Source organism: Brienomyrus brachyistius, unplaced genomic scaffold, assembly GCF_023856365.1.
Source record: "Brienomyrus brachyistius isolate T26 unplaced genomic scaffold, BBRACH_0.4 scaffold32, whole genome shotgun sequence".
NCBI lineage: Eukaryota > Metazoa > Chordata > Actinopteri > Osteoglossiformes > Mormyridae > Brienomyrus > Brienomyrus brachyistius.
Window position 1 is genome coordinate 2,402,484 of NW_026042307.1, and position 16,675 is coordinate 2,419,158.

Genomic DNA, 16,675 nt, shown 5'->3' on the forward strand with positions numbered 1-16,675 from the left:
GAGGGGGCGCCGGGACAGGAACAGGAGCGCGGTCAGGAACAGGAGCGCGGTCAGGAACAGGAGCTGGCTGCAGTGGGGGCGCCTGCCCGGGAGCTGCAGCAGGCGGCTGCAGAGGGGGTGCCTCTGCAGGAACTGGAGCGCGGTCAGGAACTGGAGGTGGCTGCAGTGGGGGCGCCGGCCCGGGAGCTGCAGGTGGCTGCAGTGGGGGCGCCGGCCCGGGAGCTGCAGGTTGCTGCAGTGGGGGCGCCGGCCCGGGAGCTGCAGGTTGCTGCAGTGGGGGCGCCGGCCCGGGAGCTGCAGGTGGCTGCAGAGGGGGCGCCGGCCCGGGAGCTGCAGGTGGCTGCAGAGGGGGCGCCGGCCCGGGAGCTGCAGGTGGCTGCAGAGGGGGCGCCGGCCCGGGAGCTGCAGCAGGCAGCGAAGGCGGCTGCGCAAGCGGCGGCGGCTGCACGGGAGCGGGGTCCGCCGGCAATGGCGGCTGCACGGGAGCGGGGTCCGCCGGCAATGGCGGCTGCACGGGAGCGGGGTCCGCCGGCAATGGCGGCTGCACGGGAGCGGGGTCCGCCGGCAATGGCGGCTGCACGGGAGCGGGGTCCGCCGGCAATGGCGGCAACGAAGGCGTCTGCGCAGGCAGCGGCGGCAACGAAGGCGGCTGCACAGGCAGCGGCGGCCGCACGGGAGCGGGGTCCGCCGGCAGCAACGGAGGGAGGTCCTCCGTACTGACGATCGCCGTTCTCCTCCGTCTCCCTCGCTGGCGCCTGGCGGTTGCGGGAGGCGGCGCGATGTCCGTGAAAACGGACGGTGGAAGAAAGGCTTCCGGCTCCGGGTAGTGGAAGGGCTCCTCGTCCTCACTAGAGAGCCAGTACTTCCACGCGGGATCGGGGACGCGTGTGGTCGGCCCCCGGGCTGGAGGTAGGGCAGGCACCTCCCTCTCGCCCTCCGTCGGGAGCCAAATCCTGGAGAGCGAGCAGGCGCCGAGATAGATCGGCTCTTCTGGGAGCCTCCTCCTCCCTCTCCGCTTCTTTTTGTGGTCTGTCATTCTGTCACGATCGGGTACGGGTGAAGCGGCGATCGTGCGGAAGGAGCAGGCAAGCAAGCGGGATACGGGGAAAACGGGGGTTTATTCTCAGGAACAGGACGGGAAACAGGCATTGACTCTCACAAACATCAATGACAGACAAAGCAAACTGGGGAAACCAGGACTTAAATACACAAGACTGATTGAAAGCAAAAGGAAACAGCTGGGTACAATTCGGGAAACACACGCGGGTAAGTAGGGGGCGTGGCACACAGGAGGAGCGGACGAGCCGGGCGTGACAGTTAACATCTGACAAAAGTCCCCACAATGGCTGTGACTGTTGATGTCAGAACAGTCATGATGCTGGAGAGGTAAATTAATAACAACAACAACAATAATAATACTAATAATAATAAAGCTGAAAAGTTAACTTAAAAGTTAACTTCAGAACTATGCACAGGACATAATGAGGTACCTAATTTTAAAAAGAGTAACATCAATGAATGGCTTAACTCAATCCAGTAAGATATTCTTACAATAATAGTTCCTATATCCTTTAACCAAATAAAATGGGTTAAAGTTCAAGGTTAGGTTGTAAACTAATGGAAAAAATGAAAATAAATGAATTATGCTTGGTTGTGTTATGACACGTGCATAAAAGGCTTTAGTTTTTTATCATTGGTTTTATAATGGTCAGGATGAAATGGTTTATCAAATGGGTACAGCTGGCTGGAAAGGCTCCAAACTATTGTATGTCAACTGAAAGAAACTCATAGGAACATAAATGTTATAAATGTAAAAAATACTACTTTAAAAGCAAATTCACTCTTTAAGACGAAAGAGAGAAGTGGCGCAACAAACTGCTATAGATGGCCATAGTCTTGTAGATTTTTAAATGTACTTGTCACCTAAAAGCCGCGTGTGAAAATGTGTCACAAATGAGAACCATAACTGACATTTTATATCATGACCATCTGTTTCTAGTATCTCATAAAGCTCCAGTGTCATATTTACAGACCCAAGTTTCAGCTTGACACAGAACTTGAAATGTACCTAAATAATTTCACACAGCACCTGTAATTAATACAAAAATATAAATTTATGAATGCAAACTTTATTAATGCATGAAGTGAAATGTTCATTAAAAAGCATACAGCACACCCAGGCTACCAGCTTCTCCTTCTCAGGACTGTTTACTATGAGTTGCCAGTGGGGACTTTAGCTTGGCCTTCATCTGACTATCAGTCTGTTTTCTCTTTACCCAAATATCAAATTTGGGACGCAGACTACGCACAAGTGTAAGTGCTCACAGCAGCATAGGCCATGGCATAGGCTCTACATAGGCTCAACACAAAAGTTTAAATCAGCACTAAGCATGAGTCAGTCAGAGCAGATCCTGAAGACTGCTTCATAGTCTGTTTCCTAGTGTGTTCTAGTCTCATAGATTTTGGGAGGCTGCACACTTAAGGATAGCGACTGAGCCCCACTGATGTGCTCAGGTGACCTTTGGTCAGTGCTGCCCACTAATGCTGTGCATTCCACTGGTGCTGCTGGAACAAATTATTGCACATTCCCTGCCTTTCACTTGTGATGTGCACAAGCAGTGCTATAAGATCATGTTTCTTCTACAAGGAGCCAGCTCCAGCAAACATGCATTCCCTCATGAACCCCCTTCTAATCTGAACAGACCAATGACATTCATCTGCTTTGGATCCCTATTTTTGCCATTAATAACAAAATGGATAACAGTCAGGCTACAGAGCAATGTTTGGTCTGACTGTAGTACCTCTGTTACGCTGCTCAGTGATCGCATGGTTTGTGTGTGATGTTACAATGCCCTCCACAATTAATAACATCTCTTGTAATAATTTGTAAAAAATTTATTTTGTGTAATTTGATAGAAAAAACCTCACACTGAAAAAATAAGAAAAACCCAATCTATCATTAAAAAAGGACAATTTCACTTGATTTTGTTAAGATGATAACTCAAAAAGTTTTTAATGGATCTTTTTCAGTCTTTGCAGAGGCATTGTACAGGTGCCGAAAGGGAAGTAGTTAGATTTTGAGACAGCTTGCCCTGAGACTGAAGCAACACCACTTAGTGGCAGCAAAAGGAAGTGTGAAAAAAAGATTCGATCTTGTGAATATGATGTCAAACAAATATTTGATGAATCTTACTGCTTGTTCACAAACACATTATATGGATGAAGATCTATATATTAAGAAGCAGTGCTGTGTGCTAGCCAAGGAAGGAAATGGCAACTATATAAGTCAATTGGTGAACACAGTAACTCTAAATGTATTGTAGAAGAGGTCTTTTTCAAACTTTGCAGGCACATTGCAGGACTGGAAAACTGGAAGTGGTCAGATTGCCCCAAGCAGTGCTGCATAGTTATAGCAAAAACAAGGTAGACATTTTATCACATTAGCACAACAACTCAAAAAGTATTTGACATATCTTTTTTGACCTTTGCAAATATGTTGTGAGGTTGGAATTCTGGATCTGATTGTTACATATTGTTTGCTTCTTTTTCTTCCCCTCCCTTTTTCTTTCCCATCTTTGGATGACAATGTAACGAGTCCTTAATGTCATCCTACCTGCAACAAGAGGATTGGCTGCCCCTGATGCACACATATTTAAAAGGCTCATGGAATGATGGACTCATGGGAAATTGTTTTTGGTTGAGTCAGTCTGATGGCTGCCATACTCAGGGAGTAACTATAGAGGACTGGCTCCTCCCAATGGTGTCTGATGTCAATCCTTTCAATAAGCGTATTATGAGACTCAGGCTAAAGCACTCCTGGGGTGTCTCGTCTGTTGTCTCAGTGTAAGTTCTGACCGAGGTCACTGATGTCTCATTGAGGGAGACATTTTACTTGCAGCTTCGCTCATTGGTTGATGGGTGTCCTTGAAGTGACACTGGTCTGGTCAGGGGTGACTCCAATGTGACTGGCACTGACAGGGCTGGCTATGAGGATTATGTCGGTCCCCCTCGGTCTGACGACTGTTGTGAAAGTGGTTCCTTGACTTACTATTTCCGATGTTAATGTCGACATTAAATTAATGCCCATGTAATTATTGCATCACAAGGACTGTGATAGTCAGCTGGGTCAAGACAATAAGTTAAGCAAAAACACTTTGCCTTTATTGTTTCATGAAACAAAATGTAGCAAGTTCTGCAATTTTAATGATGATTTCTTTTCAAGATTATCCCATACAGACATGGACAAATTTGTAGGTCCCCTTAAAGCTCATTGAAACAATGCTTCATTTCACCTGAAAACTAATTCCATTAAAGGCAATTGTATAATGAATACCTGTGTGCCTTTAGTATGTGACAGAGTAAGATTCCTCCATTTTCATTTGATTAATTATATACAATGTTCAACTGAATCAATAATGAAACGCAAAGTGTCAGGGCTCACAGGTGTAGACGGGAAGGTAGGTGGGCAGGAGGCAGGGATGGACGAGGCAGGCAGGCAAAAGACAGGGAAAACTGGGGATTTATTAAGGGGAAGATGGCTACGGGGAGAACGGGACATTACGGACATCATGGACATCATCTAACATTATACTAACATCAATGACGGACAACAAGCAGGGCAAGACGTGGACTGAAATAGACAAGACTGGGCGAAACAGGATACAGCTGGGCATGATTATGGAAGCACACGTGGATAATCAGGGGGGCGTGGCACACACGAGGATCGTACGAGTCGGGCATGACACAAAGTTTGATTTGTGTTAAATATGGAATAAACAATAAGGGATGCCATTAAACTTTTGTCAGTTTCAACTTATTTCAGCGATAGTTGTGATTTTTTGTTTTTTGTAGAAAAGTACCAACAAATGTGTCTGCATCAGTATATGTTAAAAAAAATACAGTTACTACATTTATATGAGCTCTTCATGGGTGCTCTGGGCCAATAGTAATCATTTTTGTCTTTGTAGTTGGACTCACAGACAATATTGTGTGGTTGTGAGAAATTTTACTAAATCAGTGAGGAGAAAAATAAGAACTGGTCACCAAAAGTCATTAATCTTTCACTGTATAGAAATTTTTTGGAATCCAGAGACACTATTGAGAAAAAGTAAGTTAAGATTTGTCAGCACAACGTTCAGCAAGCACCACTAAATTATTTGACTCTATATTGGCAAATAATAATTAATAAAATAATAGTTATTATTTAAAAAAATTATAGTTATTATTAAAGATATATTATTAATACGTTTTATTTGGTAATAGTGTATTTTGGGTAAATTTTCCCCAATACTGTCAGGTAACCCAGGACAGGAAGACAAGGATCCAGAGGTGCAAACCAGTGCTAGGTTTATTGGCGCTAGCCAGGCAAAAGCACAGGTGGGGATTGGCAAAAGGCGAGGTCCAGGGAGGGGCAGAGAAGTCGGTAGCTGGGAAGTCAGTCCTACAGAAAAGCACGAGACGAGACCACACGGGGGAGTGGGAACGAGACGTGCCAGGCTCGGCTGGGAAGACAGGTCAGGATCGGGAGCGGGTCTGGAGAAGGAAAGGGAGGCAGGTAAGGAGTGAACACAAGGTAAATGGAGTAGGCGGGGAATAAAAGGGAGACGATAGACAACATAACGCTCAGCAAGGCTAGAAAACATCTGCTCAATACTTCACGCTGTGCTGGTGTGACTTGGCTGTATTTGTACTTGCGTTCATTACCCTTAACCTCGCACACCCGGTGGTTCCAGCCTGTGTGGGCATGACAAATACAATACGCTTTTTAGTTTTATAGATATTGTTACATTTCTCACAAAAAATTCAAAATTTTTCCAGTTTCATTCACTGGTGTTGCTACTTAATACATTCAAATTTACCAAACATTTACCAAAAATGATACACAGCTGTGAGATTATAAACACACCATAACAATAAATCCACTGATAGGTGAAGTGAATAACATCTCTTCACAATGGCATCTGTCAAGGGGGCAATTATATATTCGAAATGTGACCAGCCAGTTCTTGAAGAACAAGTACAACGTTCTGAAATGACTATCTCAGACCTCAAACCTGAATATTATTGAAAATCTGTGGTGTTATTTAAAGCGGGCTGTCCATGCTCAGAAACCATCAAACCTGACTGAACTGGAGATGTTTTGTAAGGAAGAATGGTCCAAAATACTTTCAGCCAGAATCCAGACTCTCACTGGAAGCTATAGGTACTGTTTAGAGGCTGTTATTTCTGCAAAAGGAGGATCTACTAAATATTAATGTAATTTTTTTGTTGGGGTGCCCAAATTTATACACCTGCCTAATTTTGTTTAATTATTGCACATTTTTTGTAAATCCTATAAGCTTCATTTTACTTTTGAAATATCACTGTGTTCGTCTGTTGTATTATATATTTACTGTAAGTGAAATTGCTGATCCAAACAACCATCCATCCATTTTCCAAACCGCTTATCCTACTGGGTCGTGGGGGGTCCAGAGCCTATCCTGGAAGCAATGGGCACGAGGCAGGGAACAACCCAGGATGGGGGGCCAGCCCATCGCAGGGCAAACTCACACACCAGTCGCTCACACATGCACTCCTACGGGCAATTTAGCAACTCCAATTAGCCTCAGCATGTTTTTGGACTGTGGGGGGAAACCCGGAGTACCCGGAGGAAACCCCACGACGACATGGGGAGAACATGCAAACTCCACACACATGTGACCCAGGCAGAGACTCGAACCTGGGTCCCAGAGGTGTGAGGCAACAGTGCTAACCACTTCACCACCATGCCACCAAACTTTTGCATAACACTGTATCAGTAACTACTTGAAAATACATTCTAATACACAAGCCAAAAATGTACCAAAAAAATCAAGAAAAATTGTCTCTGCATATTCATAACAGCCATATTATGACAGGAAATTTCGGAAACTTTATTATTACGTTTAAAAAAAATCCCCAGTCAATTATATATCTCTTTGTAGTTGATCTTAATTAACTACCCCCACTACCCCTTCACAGATCCAGTGCAGCTTTACAGAGCAAGATTTGTCATTCCAGTTCTTCACTGTGTCATGTTCTGTGTATGCCTCAGCACAATCCTCCTCTTTCCCAGAATCATTCGGCTCCCCTGGTGCCCAGTAACTGTAAAACAAGAGAGAGAGAGAAAGACAGAAGGCATTTAAAATCCACCAACATAGATATGCACATGACCTGCTAAACAGGCAGGTTCCCCAAAGGATTATGACAAGCTTGTTTACATACATTAATAGACAGACAGGCAGGCAGACAGACAGACAGACGGATAACCTCATTTACAATATGAAACACTCGCAGGGTGAAAAGCAACATTTTCTATTGAATTATTTATTCTTATGTCATCAAGTGTCATTGAAATACCACTCCAGCACACAAATCTTGCCGTCTTTCCTGCTGATGCAGCAGTTACTCTTCCAAGCAGTTTCATGTTTTTGCTATCTGGCAGCTTTTTCATTGCCTCCATGACCTGGTTATTCATAGTTGTACCAACCATGTAATCCTCCTTCTCCAACATGTGACCCACTATTTTCAGTGATATGAGGTAGTGATCACAGTATCTTGGCAAGAAGAAGCAGTGTGTTCATCAGAGTTGCAACAGGTATGCTTTCCTATGAAAGACCTTCCATTGTTGAAGCCACCGCTAGCTGAAGCTACCATAGTTATTCATACCTCCTTGCTTGGGCTTACATGATACAATGAAACATACATGCTCCTGTAAATGGGATTATCTGCTCATCAACAGACAGACATTCTGGTTGAAACTGAAGCAAACAGTTATTGTGACTCTGGATTTTCAAACAAAATACACATTACAATGCTTGCTTTTTGCAGAACACAAACTGTCATAGCAGTACTTTTTTTTATATAGGAATCCCATGCCACAGTCCTTATACGATTACTACAGAATTAAAAATGCACTGCCACTAATACAATTTATGCATTTTAAGTTGCAACAGCAGATTAAACCTTCCTAGTGTCATGCCCGGCTCGTATGATCCTCGTCTGTGCCACACCCCTGATTATCCATGTGTGCTTCCCCGATCTAGCCCAGCTGTGTCTGATTATTTTTGCCCAGTTTTGTATATTTCAGTCCGTGTCTTGCCCTGGTTTCTTCTCCGTCATTGATGTTTGTTAATGCCAGTGCTGGTGTTCCGTCCTGCCCATCCTGATCTTTATTAAAGCCCCATTTTTCCCGTACTTCGCCTGCTTCCTGCTCGCTTGCCTGCCTGAGCGATCACCTGCTAACCAGCGAATCACGACACCTAGTTAAAATTTAAATTTTATTATTGTAAATGGATCTATTTTTTACCATAGCTATTTTTGCTATTTTTGACAAACATAGCATTTTATTAGTCAAAATTAAAATGAAACTAAAAGTGTGACAAAACTGAAATGAAATCAAACAAACTACAGAACTAATTTTAAAAAAAGTCAACTGAATCAAAAATTTGTGGTATGTTTTAATTTCTACATCCATCCATCCATCCATTTTCCAAACCGCTTATCCTTATGGGTCTCAGGGGGTTTGGAGCCTATCCCAGAAGCAATGGGCACAAGGCAAGGAACAACCCAGGATGGGGGGCCAGCCCATCACAGGGCACACTCACACACCATTCACTCACACATGCATTCCTACAGGCAATTTAGCAAGCATGTCTTTGGACTGTGAGGGGAAACCGGAGTACCCGGAGGAAACCCCACGACGAAATGGGTAGAACATGCAAACTCCACACGCATGTGACCCAGGCGGAGACTCAAAACTGGGTCCCAGAGGTGGGAGGCAATAGTGCTAACCACTGCACCACCATGGCCTACCGGACATGCCTCCTGTAAATAATCAATGGTGTAGCCTATGATAAAATTCTTAAATGGACAAAATTACTGAACTGTGACGAGCCAAAGAGATTAAATTAAACATGGTCATACATTGAGTCGTGAGTTGCCAATATGAAAGTACAGTGTGGGACCATTTGAAGTACTATGCTAGCTCTAAGAAGAGCAAGTATGTTGTGGATGTAAGTGACCAAATTTGTGGTGTGCAATTTAAAAAAAAGAAAGTAATTTAAAGACCATTATCGGGCAGGAAAAACTCCCTTCTTTGCTAATTTTCCTTGTTGGTTTATGGACAAGGAATTGGTATACTCTAAGTCAGGGGTCACCAACATGGTGCCCGTGGGCACCAGGATGCCCCCAAGAACCACATAAGTCACCCGTGGACCAGTTCTAAAAATAGCACAACTTACCAGTGTGCAGCATCTAAAATTTTATTTTATCTTGTTGTTATTCTTCTTTAATTACATTTGAATTTATATAGATTTGAAAATGACAATATCCATCCTTCCTCTACCGCTTGTTGGGGTCAGGTCGCAGGGGCAGCAGTCTAAGCAGGGAAACCCAGACTTCCCTCTCCCCAGCCACTTCATCTAGCTCCTCCGGGGGAATTCCAAGGCGTTCCCAGGTTAACCGAGAGACATAGTATCTCCAGCGTGTCCTGGGTCTTCCCCGGGGTCTCCTCCCAATGGGACATGCCTTGAATACCTCACCAGGGAGGTGTCCAGGAGGCATCCTGAGCAGATGCCCAAGCCACCTCATCTGGCTCCTCTCAATGCGGAGGAGCAGCGGCTCTACTCTGAGTCCCTCCCGAATGACTGAGCTCCTCACCCTCCCCATCCCCCCCATAATTTACGCCCATGCCTCCATGACCCGGAGAAAGCATTCCACTCTTTTCCGGCTGAGGACCATAGTTTCGGATTTGGAGGTGCCGATTCTCATCCCAGCCGCTTCACACTCGGCTGTGAATTGTCCCAGTGAAAGCCGAAGGTCAAGGCCTGATGAAGCCAACAGAACCACATCATCTGCAAAAAGCAGAGACGTAATCCTGAGGTGACCAAACCGGACACCCTCAACGCCTTACCTAGACATTCTGTCCATAAATGCTATGAACAAAATCGGTGACAAAGGGCAGCCTTGGCAGAGTCCACCCCTCACCAGAAATGAGTTCGACTTACTGCTGACAATGCGGACCAAGCTCTGACACCGGTCTTACAGGGACCAAACAGCTCTTATAAGGAGGTCCGGCACCCCAAAATCCTGTAGCATTTCCAACAGAACTCCCCAAGGGATACGGTCAAATGCCTTCTCCGCAAAGCACATGTAGACTGGTTGGGAAAACTCCCATGCATCCTCCAGGACCCTGCTGAGAGTTTAGAGCTGGTCCAGTGTTCCATGGCCAGGGCAAAAACCACACTGCTCCTAGAAGTAATTTGTCTAACTATAGGCCAATCAGTCTAACTTGTATAACTGGTAAAGTTATGGAGGCTATAATCAAAGAGAAAATGGTAGATTACCTGGACTCCAATAACATTTTGCGGGATAGCCAGCATGGATTTAGGAGAGGTAGATCCTGTTTAACAAATCTGTTGGAGTTTTTTGAGGAAGCTACTCAGGAAGTTGATGATAAGAAGGCCTATGATGTCATCTACTTAGATTTCCAAAAGGCTTTTGATGTTGTCCCCCACAAGAGGCTCCTACTTAAACTCAAAGCGACAGGTATTTTAGGTACCGTAGCGACCTGGATTGATAACTGGTTAACATATAGGAAACAGCGAGTAGTTATAAGAGGCACAATGTCACAGTGGGCCTGCGTCCATAGTGGGGTACCGCAGGGTTCGATTTTAGGACCACTAATGTTTCTAATTTACATAAATGATATAGATACCAATATATACAGTAAACTGGTGAAATTTGCAGATGACACCAAGGTGGGTGGTGTAGCAGATACTGAATTAGCGGCTCAGCAGCTACAGAGGGATCTTGATTTAATTAGTGACTGGGCCGATACCTGGCAGATGAAATTTAACGTCGATAAATGTAAGGTACTCCATTTAGGGAGCAGAAATATAAAGTACAGGTATTTTATGGGTCCCACTGAAATAAAGGTAGCTGATCATGAAAAAGACCTTGGTGTGTATGTTGATGCTTCCATGTCCCATTCTCGCCAGTGTGGGGAAGCAATAAAAAAGGCCAATAGGATGTTGGGGTATATCTCCAGGTGTGTGGAGTTTAAGTCAAGGGAGGTAATGCTAAGATTATACAATTCCTTGGTGAGACCTCACCTAGAATATTGTGTGCAGGTTTGGTCACCATATCTTAAAAAGGACATTGTGGCCTTAGAAAAGGTGCAGCGTAGGGCCACAAAAATGATTCCTGGTCTTAGAGGAATGTCATACGAGGAACGGTTACTTGAGCTAAATCTGTTCAGTCTCAAGCAAAGGAGACTGAGGGGGGACATGATCCAGGTATTTAAGATTCTAACAGGTTTGGATGCTGTTTAACCAAATAGTTACTTCAGCATTAGTTTAAATACACGAACTCGTGGCCATAGGTGGAAATTAGCGGGAGAACATTTCAAGCTGGATTTAAGGAAGCACTTAAATGGCGTGTAGTCAGAGTATGGAATAGCCTTCCTGATAATGTAGTGCAAGCTAAATCCTTGGGTTCCTTTAAATCAGAGCTAGATAAGATTTTAACGACTCTGAGCTATTAGTTTAGTTCTCCCCAAGCGAGCTTGATGGGCCGAATGGCCTCCTCTCGTTTGTATGGTTCTTATGTTCTTATGTTCATGAATCCGAGGTTCGACAATGTGATGGACCCTCCTCTCCAAGACCCCCTCCATAGACCTTACCGGAGAGGCTGAGGAATGTGATCCCCCTATATTCGGAACACACCCTCTCGTCCCCCTTCTTAAAGAGGGGGACCACCACCCCGGTCTGCCAGTCCAGAGGCACTGCCCCTGATATCCACACGATGCTGCAGATCTGTGTCAACCAGCACAGCCCTACAACATCCAGAGCCTTGAGGAACTCCGGGTGGGTCTCATTCAACCATGAACTGTTTTGCATGGTTTATACAAAGATCACTTACATAGATAGTTTTGGGCGTGAAATTGTTTCCATAAGCAAATGAAAATTATGCCAAATGATGAAAACTGTATAAGACTATTTGTCTACATGCACTAAAATATTTGGAAATTTGTGTGTAGCAATGAGAAATGATGTTCTCCTGTTCATGTGGCATGGTGTGGGGATTATACTGCTGCTTTGCTAATTGTCATTTGAGAAATATCCCACAGCAATCAAGGGAAAAACCGTAAAAAATAACCTATAGAAGTTTTGCTTCTCTGTGCTCTGTGTCCCTGTATGAAGTTTATTACAATGCGACTCTTATATTCAGCTGATCTTCACAACTCTATAAGAAGCATATAAGAAGCATAACTGAGAGAAAAACTAGTTTATTTTAATTTTGGTTCCATTGCCCAGAAAAGATAAGATTACCTTAGAAAATAAGAAAATGTGTGGAAGCATCATTATACATGAACTTGGCTAACAGAGTTAAATGAGATTTTTTAAACTGGTGTGAAGCATTTCATTTCAAGAGGAAGTGACAGTTCTTATCTGCTCTCTTATTATCATCTCCAGTAACAGTAATCTCTCTTACCTTATGGTAATTCGTGTTCCATCCACCCATTTCCAGTTCCCTTCGTGTTCTCTGTCTGTGAGACCAATCCAGGCTCTCCGGAATTGACTGATGAAAATCTAAAGTGTATTAGAAATGATTATGAATGTCTGTGCACAATGAAAGATCACCATTAAGAATTCCTTTCACTTTCTATATACCCTTTCAGTCCTTCATATCTTCTATACTCATTTTAGTAGAAGAGGAAGAAGCTGAATGAAATTCTCCTTTGAAATAATCTGACGTTTTCTCTCTCTTACCTGTTCCTCGTTGCTGTCTATGACCACCAGATCTGCTCCTCTCTCTCTACAGTCTTTCTGACTGTCGACCCAACTGTTCTTTTTATCAGAGATGTAATAACATTTTAAACTAAAACTGTTCCAACCCACAGGACATCTGTGTTCTGCAGTGAAAAACAGATTAATCTTAAGTGTGATCCAGGGAAAGGCATCATTCTACAATGCAGATATTGTACAGCTCATGGCATTTTGTCTTCTGGGACTCGCAGCACATTCAGGACTGGTGTCAGGTACCACTGTCCCCAATGTATCTTTAAAACATGAGTTCAAAAGCAGTGCATGTGAGTGAAGAGCTAGACACTGTGAGAAAGGAATTAAAAATGACTCATATACTTGTGTCTGAACTGTGTGTAAATGGTGTAGCCAGTGGAACAGCTAGAAATTCTGGGTCCCTGACAAAATGTCACCTTGGACCCTCCTGTCCCCCCTCACCTCCCTTTTATAACCTAAACTTGTAAAGCACCCACTCAAATAAGAAATTTCTTTTGACGATTCTGCTTAATTGCGCAGACTACACTACTCCTGAGACGACCTTACTCTCAGTTTCAGTTTTTCTTTTTCACTTGCCTGATTCAGTGCATTTGGATTGATCCATTTGGGGGGTTGGAGAGTTAGTGGGTTAAATTTGTGAAATATTTGTATATTGCTATGGCATACTCACTTGCAATGATATTTATAGTAATTGTTGTGTATTATTTCTAGGTTTACATAACTGAAACTTACACAGTTTTATCATTTCATGTAGGCTTATTCAAGGGCCCATGTGATGTGGTGGACCCCCTGAATCTGCCAGTTTATCCATGCTCCTACTGTACTGCACCCCTTCAGTAGTTCACAAAAGTATAAAGAATGAACAGATATATTACAAAAAATATATACTGTTTGACATAAAGCATTCGTCACAATTCATTAATGATGAATTAACATGAGATCAGTATATAACAAAAACTTAGTTACTAATAGCATAATGTTATTTTATTTCTGCCTAGTCAAGTAAAGTGTTACTATTGTTACCATTATTTCTGTCCCCTCAACTACAATGTGACCAAATTGTAGTGGTGGCCTAATGGTTAGAGAAGCACACTTGTAATTGAAAGATTCAAATCCCCAACCAGCAAGCTACCACTGAGGTACCCTGAGCAAGGTACTGCTCCTCTGGTGCTGAATTAGCTGCCCCCTCTATGTCATGATGTCATATATGGGTTAAATGCAGAGGACACCTTTTGTTGTTGTGCACTGTGTGCTGTCGTGTGTCAACACTGATCACCAATTATTTATTTATTTAAATTACTTAAGCACCACTCAAGCAACAGGTGTGATTCCCCATATTGAGCACCTTGTTCTGTTAAGTGAATATGAATAATTTAAATAGTTGGTTCACCTTCTGCATATCTAACTTTTTCCTCTAGTTGAGAAAATTTTATTGTCAGTGTGCTGTAATTGGCCTGTAGCTGGTCCCTTTCTGTCCTCAGTGTGTTGTAATTAGTCTCTTCTCTCTCTGCTTTTAACATGTTGGCCTTCCCCTCATGAAGAGCTCCTTTATCTGAAGCAGATGTAGAACTTAGTCATTAAATGACTCAAATTCATGCCATGTAATTTATATAGTTATGATATCATGTCATAAATCATAAAACTAACAGAGAGTACTGTTAGGTAGCAACTGCATAAAAGTAAACACATGAGAGCCACCAACAACAGAAAAAAACATACAAAGACTTTACTTAATTTGTATTATTGACAGTAATTCTAGACTGTAATAGGCTCTCGGACACATAGTACCACAAATATAATATCAGAAATCTCTGCTGTCAGATAGCTAATGGACACAATACTAAAGTGTAACTAACAAACTTACAGTAAACAGAAATGACTGTGATGATCAACAGCAGGAGCAAACACAGCATCCCAAGACACACTGTGGCCAGTCTGTACCATCGTGCCCCTGCAGGCTCAGATCCTGGGTGGGATACAAACAGCCCTATCACTGGGGATCATGGGAGAACAGGGAGTTCAGCAGACACAGCAGACATAGTTATTTACCGCACAGAATCCTTCATTATTCAAATGTACTGAACAGTGTGGACTCAAAAGCAGGCAACACTAGAGTTACTCCTACTCTTATCTTCACCGTTCCCAGCACCAGATCACATCGCCTTCATAGTTCATTGACCAAGCATACAGTCATTTGTCACCCCCCCCCCCAATTTCGGGGTAGTTTCTGTTAAAATAGATTTGGGAAGTAGAAAACAGAATATAAATGAGGAAGTGTTACAAGTTTAATAGGGGTGAAGAAATGTATGCAGTGTAACACAGCTTCTGAAAAATAACTAATGTGATCGGATCTGAATACTACCATTATACATTAATAATACTCACAACATTATAATAGTATGTTTGAATGATAGGCTGTAGGCCCTGCCATAATCCAGAGCAGAATATGTGTCAGGAAGATAGATAGACGGATGCATGCATTCAGTAATATTCAGCAAGTAAAGGATGGCAATTTCAGAACAATTTGTAAAATATTTTAAATATCCTCCAAAAAAAAAAAACATTTCTTTCAATATTCCTCCATCTTACCCCTGAAAATGCAGCTGAAGGTAATGTACAGAGTTTCTCTGTGTCTGTGTACATACCTGAATGTTGAGACCTCCTTGATGTCTGTTCCATGGGACTGGAGGTGCCTTTCGGGGCTTCATTAGCCTTAATGATGTCTGCATTGGCATACACATCCTCATCCATTTTATTAGCATAGATATTCTCATCCACATTTGTACTGATGCAAGTATCATCAGACATCTTCATTTTTAACCTCCTGTATTGATCACCAGTATCCCTCTCTGCTGGACTGTGTTTTCTATGTGCAGTAACCAGCTCCATGTCTACTGCTGTCCGCTGCCGTGTACTCTGTTGTGATCTAATTCTCTGTAAACTGTACAGTATTTGTTCTACTGCATAGTGGTTTACACGACATTTAAAGCACATGTGAAACAACTTCTGAATTTGACAAGCCAGAGAGAAGGTGGGAGGGGTGGAGTAAAATTTTTAGAGAACAGAAAGAAGAGTATAGTTAACCATAATTACTTTATTTAGGCTTAAAGCAGCGGGGATTTTCCATGTGCATAAACTCCTGCTTGATTATAATGAGCTGCCTCTCCAGTGTTCTGTCTGTTATTTTTTCTTACCAGTCTCCCATACAAGTTTTAGTCTCAATATTCCTTGTTGATGCTACTGTCATCATACTTGTCAACCTACCACTCTTCCCATTCGAACCTTAAAAACATAGATCAAAATCAATGTTCCCAGTAAGCTGCCTGATTGCCCAGCTGTGCAGACCTGTTGAAGGACAAAATTAAATTATTCTTTAAATTTAGAAATACTGCTGACCGAAATTAACACTAGAACCGGCAGCATTTTTCCACCCCTTTTAACCCCCTGCTGCAGCCCACTTTGGTGAATGACATTGTCACGGAGTGAGCTGTAACGTTTACGCAATCACGCAGCGCATAGGTAACCTTTTGCTGAGAAGGGTCCAGCTGCAGACACCTGTAGAGTGGAGCTCCACCGGAAATACGTCACCTCCACAGGAAACACGTGACCTCAACTCTGTGTTACAGCAAATAAACCCAACCGAAGCTCCATTTTACATCCTTAAAGATCATGTGTTTCCTGTGGAGGTGATGTATTTCGGGTGGAGCTCCACTCTACAGGCGTCTACAGCTAGACCCTCTTGCTTTTACCAGCAAACTTAAGTATCTCAGCTGACCTATCGCTTGTGAGTCGCTAATCCCATCTTGACTGGTAATGCTGTTTTATATTACTGGTTTCATAAGTCATACATGTCA

General features: G+C 43.1%; 1 protein-coding gene across 2 annotated transcripts; it reads right to left on the reverse strand.

Moving 5' to 3' along the window:
* Positions 1-5,251: 5,251 nt before the first annotated feature.
* On the reverse strand, positions 5,252-15,827 carry LOC125721165 (CD209 antigen-like protein A). Of its 2 annotated transcripts, XM_048997201.1 has the most exons (6): positions 15,467-15,827; positions 14,686-14,787; positions 14,212-14,373; positions 12,792-12,934; positions 12,514-12,611; positions 5,252-7,122 (listed from the first exon to the last, which is right to left on the reverse strand). In XM_048997201.1, exons 1-6 carry the CDS (start codon positions 15,813-15,815, stop codon positions 6,969-6,971), a joined length of 1,008 nt encoding a protein of 335 aa, XP_048853158.1. In that variant the 5' UTR covers positions 15,816-15,827; the 3' UTR covers positions 5,252-6,968. The 2 variants fall into 2 exon arrangements, 1 of the variants encoding a protein (XP_048853158.1); XR_007385700.1 differs by having other exon boundaries at positions 13,556-14,787.
* Between the last annotated feature and the right edge of the window lie 848 nt (positions 15,828-16,675).